Source organism: Solea solea, chromosome 16 (assembly GCF_958295425.1).
Source record: "Solea solea chromosome 16, fSolSol10.1, whole genome shotgun sequence".
Taxonomy (NCBI): domain Eukaryota; kingdom Metazoa; phylum Chordata; class Actinopteri; order Pleuronectiformes; family Soleidae; genus Solea; species Solea solea.
In genome coordinates this window covers 23,619,300-23,635,237 of record NC_081149.1, presented here as the reverse complement: position 1 = coordinate 23,635,237, position 15,938 = coordinate 23,619,300, and the positions used below count along the sequence as shown (strand labels likewise).

The following is a 15,938-nucleotide window of genomic DNA, read 5'->3' as shown; positions in this document are numbered from 1 at the left end:
AATCGGAATCCATCCAATTTGACTAAAACCACAAATATCGGCATCATGTGACTCACATGATCACATGACTCCGATATCACCATGATATCGTGTCTTGTCTAGTTGTCTTCCCTTTTTCTTTCTTTCACTTAGAATCCTTTGACTATAAATTGTTTGATTAGAAAGTGATTGTTTCAGGCTATAATGGAAATGAATTCACTACCAGTCGTAAAAAAAAGTTGGAATAGGAATATGGAATATGTGTCACACAGACCCTCAATGATCCACAGACACAAACTGGACAACCACTGGCTTAGCTTAGCATAAAGACTTAGTTCAGTTAGTGAGTATAGACAAACCATTTGCAAGTTATTCAGCAGGTTAATATTTCACCTCTATTTTGATGAGGCAGATCTGAGCATACAAATTTTTATATTTGGAAAAAGCCTATGCAATGTTTTTTTCTTTTTGGATATTCATCATCTCTATGAACCTGCCATCTTTGCCTTTACACTGGAAGCAACAACTACTGCGTAATATATGCTCTGGTCATAACAGCAATTAGAGAACACATATCATTGTGTTTGACTGTTTCTCCTACAACCTCCTCCAGATTTTCAACTCTACTCTATTCTCCGGTGTGTGTGTGTGTGTGTGTGTGTGTGTGTGTGGGCAGCATCAGTGCTTGGAGCTGCTCTCTGCCTCCTCCACATATCCACTGAGTTATGTAAGAACACTAAAAAGTAGCCCATATGGTACGAGGAGAGTATTTATAAATCTGTCTCTGTTAATGCAAAAAAGCAGGCTCACTGTCCTTGGAGCTGCTTTCACACTAATGCTTGAAATATTAATGCTTTGTTTTCAAGAGTTGACCTGGACCTCACCACCCTCCATCTCCATCACCCTGTGGTATTTACTTGACAGGAACACTGGGTTTGAGGCAGGATTCAACACTGTATATGTCTAATGGAAGGAGCTGTAGATTCACGAGACGTAGATTCACTTTGATTAATCTATTGGAATCAAAGAGAGTTGTGTTTTCTCTCTCTCTCTATCTGTGTGTGTGTGTGTGAGATCATGCTTTCATGGTGATAGGGGGCAGTGAAATTCTTTACCAGTATGTCAGACACTCCCTTTCATCACACACTCAAACAAACAAGACAAGGACTGACTGACATCACGCAAACACGTTAAACCTTCAATGCTTTGGGGACAAGGACAACTTAAAGGTTACAAAGCAGATGAGAAAACACGGAAAGAAGATAAATCAGCAGGAGAAGAACTCCTCAGATATACATGATTAATGGAGGGTATAGCAGAAAGCTATAAATTCATCATTTTTTTTCAACGTTTCATTCTCATAAGTAAACCTATCCATCTCAGGCCTACATCATTTCTCTCTAAAGGGACTTGCCTAATTTAAGAGTTGTTGTCCTCTCACGTATTCAGTGTGTGAAGCATGCACAAGAAAACACTGCCCCCAAGTGGTTAGTCACAAAGCTTACAACTCCCAAGATAGTAGTGGTGGTTATTTTTTTTCTTTACATTGTTAAATATATTTTTAAAGATTATAAAGATCACTGAGATAATGTATAATAAAAAATGTATAATAAAATGTATAATAAAAAATAATATTGTTTTATGTTTTACAAATCAGTTCTGGATTATGTACACACCTCTGGTTGTTGTTATGAACCGGTGTTGTTTAGGGAGATGTATCACTGCCTGAATATGAGCTAATAATACACAAATAAACAAATACCTTAACTAATTAGAAGCTATAAATGACTAGGCTCCATATGTTGAGAAACTGAGAAAAGTAATGCGGTAAGTGAGCCTGGTTACTTTACTGTGAGAGCTAATAAAAATGACAAAGTACATATGAATATATGCATAATAAACTGATGTGTCGACCCTGAACATAACGTAAACAATAATAACCACTTGTCTCGAACGAAGATGTAGTTTCCGGATTTATGAAGAACCCGTGAACGCGCCTCAGACCCTCCCCTTCAGCCTTTTCTGGCCTGTGACTGGCTGCGTTATACGTCAATCAAACACAGACCTCGCACTCAGTTGTAGAGTGAAGGGAGCAGGTTGAAAAGAGCAGAATTATACAATCATATACTATCGGTTGCAGGTTGTAACCGGACTAAACACGCAAGCTGGTAAGGATATACATATTTTTTTCAACATTGTGAATTTTAATTGGTATTAGTTAGTGTGTTCTACGTGTTTCCCAGACAGAGTTGCTTCCCCGTGCGCCAAAGAAATCAATTCACGCGTCCAGGAGCTTTAACCACGGCAGGATTATTTGCACAAGCTATCGCGGTAGTACTTGACTCTTAACGGTAGCTAACGTTGTCTTATAATATTACATCCGGCTCAGTGAAGCCGCTTATTTAAATCATTACACCCAGAGTTAAAATTAACGCGTTCGCCCCCCTGAGACACAGACTGTGCCTGAAATATTTCCATCCTCCCTGTACACCATCTCTAGAGAGATAATATGCAACGCCGCTAAGCACAAAATCCTCTGTTGTCCTGTTAGCTTAGCAACGCGAGACAGCTAATGTCGTGACTGTTGTCAGTTGACGTGAGCGAGCGCTTCGGCTCATTGAAACCACGAGTTACAGCAACTGAAACCTCGCAAGGGAAAAAACTCGCAGTTTAAAGTTAAATACTTAACTAAGGGTTTAATATGATAATTACCCATTCATCCTGAGAGCACACGGTTGCCTCTGACTTGTTTTTGCAGGTTAGGTTTTCTGACATCTTTTAAGTCTGTCTGAGCAGAAGCTCTTTCCCCTTTAAACACAACAATCCTGACCGCTTGTGAACCCCCAAAAACCTGACTGTGCACAATACAGTGTAAAGAGCGTGAATAATAAAACGTGAATTATTATAATATTATTATAATCAACGGAATTGTACATGATAAAAAAATATGATGCGTATGAAGTTTGATTAACAAATGATGTTGAAGGAGGCAGAATACTAGAAATACTCACTGCCCTTCAAAGTAAAAGCTTTTTATAGCATTATTTATTTTCCGTGGCATATGGTGTGCCTTGCTTTTTTTCCCCAGCAGTAGTTTGTCAAATGTGTTTAGCTGTAAATGACCATTTCCTGAGAATCTCCTCAGTATTGAGGAAAATTCCCAAGAAAAGTCAATATCTCTGGAAGCTTGATTTCTTTAAAGTCAAAGGAAACGTTCTCCTCCTTGAGTAGAAAGCATCATTATCTCTTCCATAACTTGTCTTCAGATCAGAAACTGTCACAGTTTAGTCAAAGATCATTGGTCTTCTGGTAAAGAATCTGTCCTCTGGTTGTGAAAGGAGATGGAAGGTGAAGGACAACCTTTGTTTGTAAGGCTTTCAAGCTCCTCAATTATTTACTTCTTTAATATACATTCATATCCATACAGGCTTGCACTCACTTCCAGTATGCAATCTAAATGGTTATTTGTTTATGTTGTTTTTTATATCTTGTTATATCTTCTCTGTGAGCCCTTGAATTGCTCCCTGGGGATTTGTTTTAATTGAATTTTCTCAATAGCAAAAGACAGCTTTTGTAACACTGCTCCAATTTATTTGTTATTGTACACATGTGCTATTTATTCATGCCTTCTTTTAAAGTATTAGTTGCATTGTACATTACACGATGACTGAATGAATAGTGTGCAGTTAGTTAGCTTATAAGTAGGCTTTATATGTGTGGTTAGACAAATCATTGCAACGTGAGAGTTTAACAGCAGATTCTCATCTTAAAGCTGTACTATGTAACTTATATAAATAATAATATAAACAACATTCAAGCCAAGCCAAATGAGTTCACACAGTATGGTTAAGCCCATCAGCTTCACCTGACTGTCTGTATGACGCTCTCTCTCTTTCTCAGTATAGCAGCAGTGTTGTTTTCATGTCGCCTGGCAACATTCCCACATTGCACACAGGGCATGATGCATTTAACATCACAACTGATGGAGGCTCGGCAGAAGCCCAAGTGTAACACAGTACTAGTAAATAGAGACAGTTGCAAATGCTCTGCAAATTATATATGAATCCAGAGAACAGCTTTTTAAGTAAATTGTCAATGTTGAAAGGAATGGCCATCTTGCCATTGAGGCAGTTTTGGGGTTTCTTCATGTAACTGGTCCATATGTAAGGATGCATTCACACCGGCCCTTATTAACCCTAGTTAAGCTAGCTTTGCTCGGAAATTCCGGTTTGTTTGGGGAGATGCGCATCAAGACACAAACTCTAGTCCGCCTAGAAACTTAGGTCTTGGTACGCAGGGCACTGTGAGTAAACACAACCAAAACATATGCAGGTGCAGAAGGATAGCCAGGAGAAATGGCTTGTATTCAAGGCCCTGGTATACGTAGTAAGCACCCACAAGAACAACAAAGTTTTGAAACTAATTAGCAGGAAAATGGAAGCTCTGGGATTTGCCCATACAGTAGAGCAGTGCCTCGTCGGTTGCTCACGTTGAGCCCATTGTTGCAGTGTTTGTGTGACAAAACTGATAGGACTTGATGCAGCTCCATGTTTTTCTCTTATGTGTATTCAAAAGGTTCGGTTTGTTTCACTAAAGTGCAGTGTGAAAGCAAACCCGGATCGGCTGAATGTTGCAACCCCCAATTGAACCAAGTCCCCAATCGTACGAGTACGAGTCTAGCGGGCTATTAGGTGTGAAAAAGATCTAACAATATAAAGGCACAGAAACTTGTTTTATTTTTGTTATTAAAAGCAAGACTTTGATCTGTGAGGGGAGCTTTGAACTGCGTTGGGGAACTTGGAATAGTATGGAAGGACTGTGCTGATACTGAACATCTTTTGCGATTTCTTTTTGCCTTGCACGAGCGTTGTCGGTGTTAGTTCATGAAGCTATTTCTTATTCCTTTCTTCCAATGGAAAAGCAAGAGCAAAACCAAGGTGACTTCCCTTACTCAGAGGAAGGGGGCAAAAGGAAAAAGGTCAAGGATGTGGAGGCGCATAGGATCATCTTCAAGATGAAAGACGAAGCTGCAGGGGGGTTTAAAGCAGAAAATCCCTTGAAAATGGCTGAGTCATTAAAATGTGTTGGTGAGGGCATAGATGTGCGAGTTCTCCCAAATGGTGCACTTTTAGTGATCTGCAGGAGTGAGCAGCAGCTTGGGCAGGCTAGGAAAATAGGGACAATAGTTGGGAAAAAGGTGGATGCCATAATTCCAGAAGAGGGGAAAGTGAATGTGAGTAAAGGTGTGATCTATGATGTATGTGCTACGTTGTCAGAAGGAGAAATTAAAGACGATGTTAAGGTGGAATTGTAGTAGAAGTGCGGAGGTTCCTCATAAGCCCCAGTCCTCCTAAGGTTTGTGGGAAGTGCTCATAAGATACTCTGCTTTCCGAGTCGGGGTGTATCAAGAGGACCACTACGCTACTTTAAATGGCAAAGGTATGGACATACAGCAATGTCCTGTCTGGAACATAGAAACATGTGATGTGTACATCACTTGTGTGGGGGGAAAAAAAACTGCAATATCTTAAATTGTGAAGTATCAACTTAGTGCTGTAACTGTGGAGTCGTGGCTCTGGCTTTGAGGCACATGGCACATGAACATCCTGAGAAACTGCTCAGTGGTTTATCGTGCATCTTAAAACACTAACTAAAATGTGTTTCCTGTTCCTCCCTTGCCTAAGATTCGAAAGAAACACAACGCATTTTAAAGGAAGTAACTGATCCTCCTCCTCCTCCTTCTCCGTTGCAGGAAGGTCTCAGTGCAGCGTGGGTGCCCCGGGATCCACTGCCTGAGTGTGGGGAGAGCAGCGGCCTAGTCCCCAAAGACATGAACCACACCAAGGGTGGCCTGGTCATCTTCACGGCCAACTCGCACCCCTCCAGCCGCGAGCTGAGCAAGAGAATTGCAGAGTGAGTACAAGAGTCAATGTTGACTTTAACCAACATGCAAAACAGGGGCACAAACACAACACAGCAGTGTAGGCAGAACTGGTTACTGCACAGCTGGTTCATAACATACACGTGTTTCTCTCTATCAGATAAAATGTAGCTGCTGTAGCTGTTAGATTATTTTTAAACATGCCTTCACAGTGACACTTCCTTAACTGCTGTTTCTCCTATCTGGCTAACCAGAGCTGGGATGGTTTAGATTTACAAACAGTAAACATACAGCATAATTATTAATAAACAGAAAATATTCAACTTGTGCATTAGAGGTGGAGCTTTTATATTTATATATTTTTTTTCTTTCTGTGTTTATATACAAAAATAATACAAAAGATATACAAAAAAAGATATTAATATTGATTTGCAAGGCTGTTAAAGAAGGGAACACTTCAAGTGTTAATGAAAAAGGTGGCTTAGAAACCTGATATGTAAAATTCCTTAATTTCACATTGTCATGGTCTGTCAAGTTTTAAATTCTAATCTCCTCAGGTTTCAGTAAACAGTTTTTTAAATTCTGCATAAACCGTGAGAGGCATAATGAGCAAGCAAAGGACACATTATTTTTTTCCCACACACTTTCTCAAACAATGGAGCCAATTGACCCGTTCATGTTCAAGGTCACCAGCTGAAAAACTACTGACAACGCAGTCAACAAAGTGGATGACTCGCCTGTACAGTATGAGTTAGACAATGAGATGTTAGTCCCTCAGTCTTAAGCTGTGTTTCTATCAAGTGGAACACTTCAGTTTGGTACAGTACGGTATGTATTTTTTGAGTTTCCAATAGGAATAGTACAAAAATTGTATATTGGTGCAGAGTCCTCCTCTGCAATGACTGGCAGTCATCGCTCGTGGAGAAGGTCAGAAGCGAAACATCTTGATGTGCATTTGAGTTTTGCGTAATGTAGACCAACACACAAGAGTCACAGAGCAGATGATGTATGGAAGCCCTCGTGTGGTGGAGAATTTGCCCCCAAGCAAGACTGAATCTCTACAACGTTCTTCCTTCATGTAGAAAATTTCACCTCTGACCTCGTACCATGTGTAGCCTCCATGAAATATCTGCTCGTCTTGCACCACGAGCTGCATTATTGTGCACATGGCAACGTGTTGTGTGTAAACACACAACATTCAAGAAGTGCAGAAGTGAGTGGAAATGCTGAGTGTACACTACAGTACTAGACTCCTCAAGGACATGAGAGTCTGTGCATGTTTAGAAAACAAATGTTCGGCCTGGCTTATCAGCCGCTAAATTCCAGTGTGCGCGCGAATGATAACACAAGTTTCTGTAAACGTAAACGGGACAATTCAAGAACAAATAAGTCTGTCTATATGTTTACACTCCAATTTAAAATGTATGTTTTTTTTGTGGTACAGAGAAAATAACACAACATTACATCTCTGTATGAATATGAACACACATCAGCTATATAAGTTGCAGCGTCAGCATTTATCTGTCTTTTTATGCCAGTGAAGCAGGTCTTACATTGCAAACCTAAGCTGAAGTGGTTTTCTCTCACCCTCTACGTCTCACTCTCTCAGGCGGTTGGGGGTGGAGCTCGGTAAGGTGCAGGTGTACCAGGAAGCTAACAGAGGTAAGATGGTGTCGGGTGAGAAGCAGCTTCTTGTGCATGAAGTAGACACTGCAGAGGAGAGCATTAAAGGCAGATTTAGAGCCATATCATGTCTAAATGGAAATGTTTGTGTTGGGGATTCAGAATGGTTTATTTGATTATAGGCAATACAGGATAAAGCAAAGAACACTGTACTACACCTTATTAAAAAGGATGTTTTGACGAATGTGGTGATCTTATCCTGCACATGGAAAATACACCATACATAAGTCATAAGGCCTTTGCATATGGACTTTTTTTTTTTTTTTTATCATGCAGTTTATTTGCATGTTGAAAATATTGCCAGTCAATGCAAGCTTTCACAACAGCAATGGAATTTCCCTTGAGAAATACTGCGGCTTTTATATTTTTGGACTAATTCCATTTTTTTTCCCCCTTTTCAAAGTTTAATTTCACTTATTGTTGTACAAAGGCCTTGAGACCACTTTCCCAACAGGGAACGTTTCAATTGTTTATGAAAGAGAGAGAAAGTTTCAGATTGTAGACGGTAATAACTGAAGCTATTCCCTCTAGTGTGCGTGTGTGTGTTTACTTGTATTTGTTACCACTTTTCTGGCATAGACAGTAAACACTGACCTTGTCAGGACCAGTAGTAGACCAAATTCTGCTCCTAATAAGGCATGTATGATTGTGTGTTTATGATTGATTGAACTTTGGTTCAGGATAATGCTTTGTTTAGGCTTTCCAAATGAATGGAAGTCAATGCAGCGTCCTAAGAACAATAGCTGTGCAAATGTGTGTGTGTGTGTGTGTGTCTGAATACAGCCTCACACCCCCTTTGTTTCCATAGAAACACGGGTACAAATCCAAGAGTCTGTACGAGGCAAAGATGTCTTTGTGATCCAGACTGTGTCCAAGTAAGAAGGAACACAAATAAAAGTCTCACCTTTTCGTCTAAAACTTCTCCCTTTAATACTGTGTTCCCCTCCCTCTTCTTCCCGTCTCACCTGGCTGCGTCAGGGATGTGAACACCACTATAATGGAGATGCTGATCATGGTGTATGCGTGCAGGACATCGTGTGCCAGGAGCATCACCGGTGTCCTCCCCTACTTCCCCTACAGCAAGCAGTGTAAGATGAGGAAAAGGGGCTCCATCGTCTCCAAGCTCATCGCCTCTATGATGTGTAAAGCTGGTGAGTAGGAGAAGTGTTTGTGCAGATGAAGATGTATAAACATTAACGCTGTCAAACGGCCTGTGTTTGTGCAGGTCTCACTCACCTGATCACCATGGACCTTCATCAGAAAGAGATCCAAGGCTTCTTCAACATCCCAGTGGACAATCTGAGAGCCTCGCCATTCCTGCTGCAGTACATACAGGAGGAGGTAAAGTCTCACGCATGCCTGGACATTACACAACATGATTTCTATTATGCCGGTTTTGTTGTTTTAAACCTTTAGCCTGCTGTAGGGAGGTATTTGCCTTTAGGGCTCTCTGCCTTCCTGACAGGAGCTTCAGTTTTCAGTTCAGCTGTTCATTTGTCTTGGTGTGTTTTCAGTGAGCACCATCAGACTGACAGGAAACACTGTCACATTGTCTTATATTGGCCAAGCACAGAAAATTCAATTATTTCTAAACCCTAATTAATCTAAGCCTTAATTTTGATTTTGGAGAAAGTGTGTTTTTCCAATAGTAAACAAATGTGATCCTAACTTTGTTTTTCTTTGCCATAAACGTCTAGATTCCCGACTATAGAAACGCTGTGATAGTGGCCAAATCTCCATCTTCTGCCAAAAGGTGAGATCTCAACACTTTCTAATCTGTAAGGGATTACATTCCTTCTTTGTCAACTCTTTCTCGCCTGAGGAAGTTAAGGTCCAAACCTGAAATGACACATGTTTTACTGACTTGCCTTGGGTGTGTCAGAGTCAACACTATGATAATTCAATGGAAGCACATATTATTGTTATTATAATTCAGTTTATTTTGACAGGAATTGTGGATTTTTGTTTCACCTTAAAGCTCCTGTATGCAGGAGCTTTCCTACATCAGTTTACCAACACATTTACCCACATAAAAAGGAGGGAGAGTTGTGGAATAATGATTTGGCTCAGTTTTTCACATAAATTCGCCCTCTGCTCTTTACTGCACCGTTACACCACCTAATTCTGTACAAAGTAGTCCTGTAATTGATTACGTTCTAGCACACTTTAAGTAATGAAAAATAAATACAACAGTGCAAATTTGACCATTTATTTTATGAAATTTCAGAGGACACAGAGCTTCCGTTACTGTTGCTGCTCGCCTCTGGAGAGAATACATATAATATTTACTTTAACTTACAGACTGCCTGCTGCTTTAACACATCTGCACATTTGCATGTCTGTGTGTGCAGGGCTCAGTCATTTGCAGAACGTCTGCGTCTGGGTATCGCAGTGATCCACGGCGAAGCTCAGGACGCAGAATCGGACCAGGTAGACGGGCGACACTCCCCGCCCACCGTCAAGACCACTGGAGCCATTCACCCCAGCATGGAGATACCATGTAATACACACGCATTAATATCAACTACGAGTACAAATGGCATAAAGTAGGTCGTTTAAACATTCTACGTTTCACTGAGTCTCCTGCGCTTCTTTTGTTATTCTTGTTTTCAGTGTTGATCCCTAAAGAGAAGCCTCCCATCACTGTGGTAGGAGATGTAGGAGGACGCATCGCCATCATTGTGGTGAGAGCTTGGTTTGGCTTCAACGCATTCATGCAAATTGATGTAAAACATTATGTAAAACTTCATATGCTGTACAGCAAATAAATATTCAGTCCACTTCACTTTATTTCTGAACCATGTGATATTTGAAAGGTTATTTATTTAATTAACAAAATTATATTGAGTGCAAATACTGAAGTGTTTAGGCCTGTATGCTGACTGGCTGGCAATGGATACTTACAAATAAAATGTCACAATATTGATATATAATTTCTATATTAACTACTATATGAGGTCAAAAATAATACATTCTTTTTTTATAAGCATTTCTTAGAAGTTATCGTACATATAGCAATTCAAAACTTCATTACAAAACTAAAAGTTTTATCTTTTTCACTGCCCTCCTGCAGTTCCCTCTCAGTCCACTAGGGGGCTGTGGCCCCACACTCTGGGAATCATTGCTTCAGGGTAACTCTGTACTTGATTTTATATTAATGTGAAGGGGATCTAAAGTTCTCTTTTGAGTCCATTTAGTTGAAATCAGAACTGCTTGTCATACGACTGATTTCTCCTCATTAATGGGCAGAAATAAAGTGTTGCTTGACACTTGATTACTTCTTTTATGTGACGTCTCTGTTTCTCCTGCAGGACGACATCATCGATGATGTGGACAGTTTTGTTGCAGCAGCAGAGACACTGAAGGAAAGAGGGGCCTACAAGATTTATGTCATGGCAACACATGGCATCCTGTCCTCAGACGCTCCCAGGTTGTTAGAGGAGTCTGCGATCAATGAGGTGAGTTTGTGGTTACCTGTCCTTTTAGAATGTACAATTGAGGCTGACACAGCAGTGGGAATGTTCCCTGCAGTGGTTTAGAGGCGTGAAGTGGATCTTTGAGCTGGCAAACACAAGCCGTGGAGCCAAAAAGCCGGTCTGATGCTTACACGTGTGTGGCCCTCACTCGGACAGAGAGTCATTTCCTCTTCCTTACTTCCTACGACAGCGGTTCTCTCTGCTTCTTTTTCACTGGCTCTGTCAGGATGGACCAAAATAACGCCATCGCTGCCTTGATATGACTGGCGAGTGTGATTCGTGTTTCTCGCAAGACCTCCTGATTCAGCGACTCCAGGTTGGCAGCCCTGACCTTGCAAGGCTGCTTTTCCGCTAACAGACAGTAGGGGGAGTAGTAGACTGCCTCTAATCTCCCCATAACACCACATTTAACCATCACAATGACTCTGAAGCTGCTGTATATTGCGAGAATAGCAGTAGTATTTTTTTTAAATTGTGCTTTTCCACTGAGTTGTTTTTCCCTTTCCAATTGAAGCTTGAGACTCTCACTGGGCAGCGAGCGCATTGCATGCTGGGAGTTGTTGTCGTTCATCTACATGAGCCAAAATTACATTTCTCTGCCTTTCTCGGCCAAATAGGCACTTGCTTCAAATATTATTTCACATTTCTACTACATAGATGACCCAGTTTTAATAGACATTCATCTTTCCAACAGTGAAATATGCCTTTAACTTTTGGATTAAACAAAGCTAAAAACCAGACCTGTAATTTAAACCAACACAATTAGTTAATCGCAAAGGCTTTAACAGAAACATTGTATTTAGTGACAGCCGGCGAGCGCCCGTGAGCCAAATCACAACCTGTTGAGCCGTATTTCAGTTCATGCAGGAAGTACTGAAGGATATTTTTTCCATTTCTCTCTCATCTCACACGCGTCTCTTTCCCTCCAGGTGGTGGTGACCAACACGATGCCACACGAGCTCCAGAAGCTCCAGTGTCCAAAAATCAAAACGGTGGACATCAGCATGATCCTGTCCGAGGCCATCCGCCGCATCCACAACGGAGAGTCCATGTCATACCTGTTCCGCAACATCGGAGTGGATGACTAAACAACCCGTCTCCCCCGCTCTCTCTCTCTGTGGCACACTCACACACGATTCCCACTTGCCTTCTCAAACGTCTCCAGTCACATGGATGAATGGTTACCGTAGATACTCGCATAAATACCCAGTGCCCTTTTTTGTATCATAATGTACAAATATAAAATATTGACTTTTCCTCTGTCCTAGTGCAGCTTAACGTAGACGACGACTGAATACACACACACACACACGCACACACTCGTGCACACATATGAGCTAACACTTCCACAGAGTCGTTTAGTTTCATAGTTCTAGCTGAACACACACACACTGAACTACTTCCTGTCTCGCCGATGGCTGCCCTTCTTTGCCAAAACACATCTCAGTTTTTACTCTCGTCTTTCTGAATAACTCCTTTAGTTACGTCTCCATCTTCCTCCGTTAATATTGACGTTAAATCTGTGTTAGAACATGACCTTTGTTGGCATTGAATGTCTCTGTCTGATGCTGTTAGTAAAGGAGAGTATACTGCTAGAATGCCAGTGCCTTTTACAGGACAGACGATTCAAACTGGCCCTTGTAATTAATCCAGGTTTATGCAGGTTCCCAGTGTAGGGTAATGGAGTACGTGTTTCAGTTCTAACCTCGGTCCGTTTTTGTTTTATTTACGATGTGAATGAATGTGCTACTAATACAGTTAGCTTAGACTCAGTTACATGTCTGTGTGGTTGCCATAGCACTTAGATGCTAATCTGGTTTTAATGCTAAGAACCTTTTACTAGCAGTGCACCTGAGAAAATCTACCTACGACTCATTATACACCAAAGTGTGTGCCATCGTTTTCAATGTGTCCTCATATTTATTTGTTCATGCTACACATGAGCAGTTTACGCTCAGATGGGTCAAAAGAAATAAAGAAACTCGCAGGTCTGAATGGTCACCACAGCTTTACTCTTTTGGTAATAGTGGGAGTTTTGTTCAAACTGCAGCTGAAGCTGCCAAAGTTCAACATTTGAAAGTTTTGTTTTCTTGTGAGGAGCAAAACCTGACAGGAACAGGTCTTTGTCACGTTACCAGATGTGTTCCAAAAAAATGTTTTGTATTTATTTTCAGCACTCAATCTGAATAAAAGTGATCTATGAAAGAACAATGCCTTGTGTATGCTCATATTTGAGTCTGTTTTATTGCAAACATTTTGATATTTAGAATGATAAGTAGAATATTTGTTGTCACAACATGGTCCAGATGATGGCGCTATTACTAAAACATGAGTCTTAGTCAACTGGATTTTAGCTGAAGAGAAAAGTGATAAAAATCTACATCTCTGATGGTATGAGCGGGAAATTAATGCCAATTCACCAACAAAGATTAACAGTAAACGGTGTTAAAGCCTAAATATATGGACCTTTTTTTTTGTGCACATATGGATTTATTAGCTTCACCCATGTTTAAAATAAACAAAGATTAACAGTAAACGGTGTTAAAGCCTAAATATATGGACCTTTTTTTTAGTGCACATATGGATTTATTAGCTTCACCCATGTTTAAAATAAACAAAGATTAACAGTAAACGGTGTTAAAGCCTAAATATATGGACCTTTTTTTGTGCACATATGGATTTATTAGCTTCACCCATGTTTAAATAAACATGATTTCACACAATTAATTAACCAATCAGTACTGACTTTTAGGTGTAACCTGAAATATTTTATATTAAGTTTCTATTGTGCTTAGAATTTTTTTTATCAATTTAATCTAAACTTTAATTTAAACCTCGCTGAATCTGTGAAATACTGGGTCATGCACTGGTAACATGAAGCCATTTTGCTTTAGCATACGTGTGTGCACGTAAATTTAATCTGTTAATCTGCACACACGATAAAAATGCATGTTTGGGGTAAATTTTCACAGTATTTACTAATTCCTCAGAGACACATGCACGTGGATACTGAGCCACGTGGAAAGCAAAAGAACAGTCGAGTCTCATGCGAGTAAAAGGGAACAATGACACTTGAAGGATATAAGAATATATCCATAGATTTAAAAATATGTTAATCTGTAGTATTGGTATTAATCTCTGAACTGATTTTTGCATGGAATTTGTCTGAACAGTGCGGTCGCTAGCTAGCAAACAAACAAACAAACAAACAAAGCCGTTACTACAAAACAGCCTGTTTACAGAACACCGAAGAGCACGAGACTAACCGCAGAACCCTTTGACTTCATGTTCTCAACAATAAACGTTTGATTCGTGGGTTTCATAGTTATTAGTGTAAGTTCAGTTATGACTGCGGGCAAAAAACAGTGTTTACTGAGCGAAAAGTAGTTTTTTTTAAAACAAAAATAACTCGACTAAAGTCAAAAAACACAAAAACAATATTCATACACAAAAGAACTAAGAGTGGAAAACGCTCGAACACTCACAGAAAAGTGAAGAGATGATCAATCTTAAGTCCTGTTAAATCAAAACAACAAACAGGTGCGCGTGATTTGGGCGGGACTTTCAATAACGATGAGAGGGCGGGATTAACAAAACGGAAGTGAAGGAGTCTGAAATGAGAGAGGTTGGTGAGGATTTCAAAATAAAACAGGATTTAGTGACAACAACAAAACAGGAAAAAGAAAACATGGCCTGAGACAGTTATGTGTATTTCTATGGCACATTTCACAATGATGTTGTTAGTTTTACATTTGTTTAATCTTACAGTTTTATTGTATTGCACTTACAAATTACACTTGACATCAATTAATGATGTTTCTGATCCCTGGTTTTAGTTTTCAGATAAAACCAAACATGTCAGCAGGAGGGAGAAGAACCGGAGCAGAGGCTTTAACCATGATTCAATCCAGTATTATGTACTGTTCTAGAGTCCAGTGATTCATAACATTCAATCTTTGTTTATACTGTAAATATCAAGCCCATACTCTGGAAACTGTCTATAATGTACATTCTTTTTTTTAACCTTTTTATTGTCTTAGTGTTAATCTCTTTATATATTGTACTTCTTGGAAATGCACGTTTATTATTTATTATCTTTATCTTTACTGTCTTTGCTGCTTTGATTATGTAAATGTCCCCACTGTGGGACAAAGATAAAGAAAGACCAATCCATCCAGTCAAATTTGGCCATTAACTGGCTGATAATTACCTATTACGAAATTTATTTTTTCATCCAAGAGTTCAGTTTTGATTCCCTGTCACGTATATATATATATATATATATATATATATATATATATATACTGTATATATATATATATATATATATATGTATACGTATATAACTTTGTAGTTGATATGTTTTATTTTATGTATTTATTTTCAACACAAACTGCCAGCATGTGATTTGTTTTGCAAAACTCACACACACACACACACATATTAAGAAACACTGAAAGTTTCCTCATTCAACGCATGTTTATTTATTGATGCTGACAGACAGGTATTGATTCAGACAAACATGGAGGCATCGACTGGTAAACAGAACCAGGCAGAGAAGGAAAAATAAAAAGTGTCCGACCTGAGACTTTCTCAAAAGTCACCTCATTGTCCCGCTCACAGCGTCTAAATTCACGGGTGAGTTATCACAAAGAAGGGTTAGGGTTAGTTAGTCTATACTCACTACGATTACTGTCAAGTGTTTTCCACAGCGCGAGCATCAAAAATGGTCATCACATCAACAAAGTCAGAGGAAACTGGTGAGTAGAGCTGCAACTAGAGCTGAACAATGAATTGAAATGTTATCGACATCGCAATACAGCTTTCAAGACACAATATTTGTCCAAAATGTGTCAAAATATCCTTTTAGATGAATTATTATTACACATCTTATTCTACAGACTTGAGAGAACATCTTT

General features: G+C 39.6%; 1 protein-coding gene across 3 annotated transcripts; it reads left to right on the top strand.

Annotated features, from left to right (window-relative positions):
- The first annotated feature begins 2,015 nt into the window (after positions 1–2,015).
- LOC131476019 (phosphoribosyl pyrophosphate synthase-associated protein 2) lies at positions 2,016–13,230 on the top strand. 3 transcript variants are annotated; one of them, XM_058654457.1, is made up of 11 exons: positions 2,016–2,147; positions 5,732–5,892; positions 7,470–7,522; positions 8,352–8,418; positions 8,522–8,694; positions 8,769–8,884; positions 9,241–9,296; positions 9,895–10,043; positions 10,157–10,227; positions 10,855–11,001; positions 11,949–13,230. In XM_058654457.1, exons 2-11 carry the CDS (start codon positions 5,810–5,812, stop codon positions 12,105–12,107), a joined length of 1,074 nt encoding a protein of 357 aa, XP_058510440.1. In that variant the 5' UTR covers positions 2,016–2,147; positions 5,732–5,809; the 3' UTR covers positions 12,108–13,230. The 3 variants fall into 3 exon arrangements, with proteins under 3 accessions (XP_058510440.1, XP_058510439.1, XP_058510438.1); XM_058654456.1 differs by lacking the exon at positions 2,016–2,147 and adding an exon at positions 4,893–4,916; XM_058654455.1 differs by lacking the exon at positions 2,016–2,147 and adding an exon at positions 4,943–5,212.
- Positions 13,231–15,938: the final 2,708 nt, after the last annotated feature.

Coding starts and splice junctions, on each gene's coding strand:
- LOC131476019 (XM_058654455.1), top strand. CDS start 4,994: ATGAAAGACGAAGCTGCAGGGGGGTTTAAAGCAGAAAATCCCTTGAAA. Junction 5,213..5,731: donor CAGAAGAGGGGAAAGTGAAT/GTGAGTAAAGGT, acceptor TCTCCGTTGCAG/GAAGGTCTCAGTGCAGCGTG. Junction 7,523..8,351: donor GTACCAGGAAGCTAACAGAG/GTAAGATGGTGT, acceptor TTGTTTCCATAG/AAACACGGGTACAAATCCAA.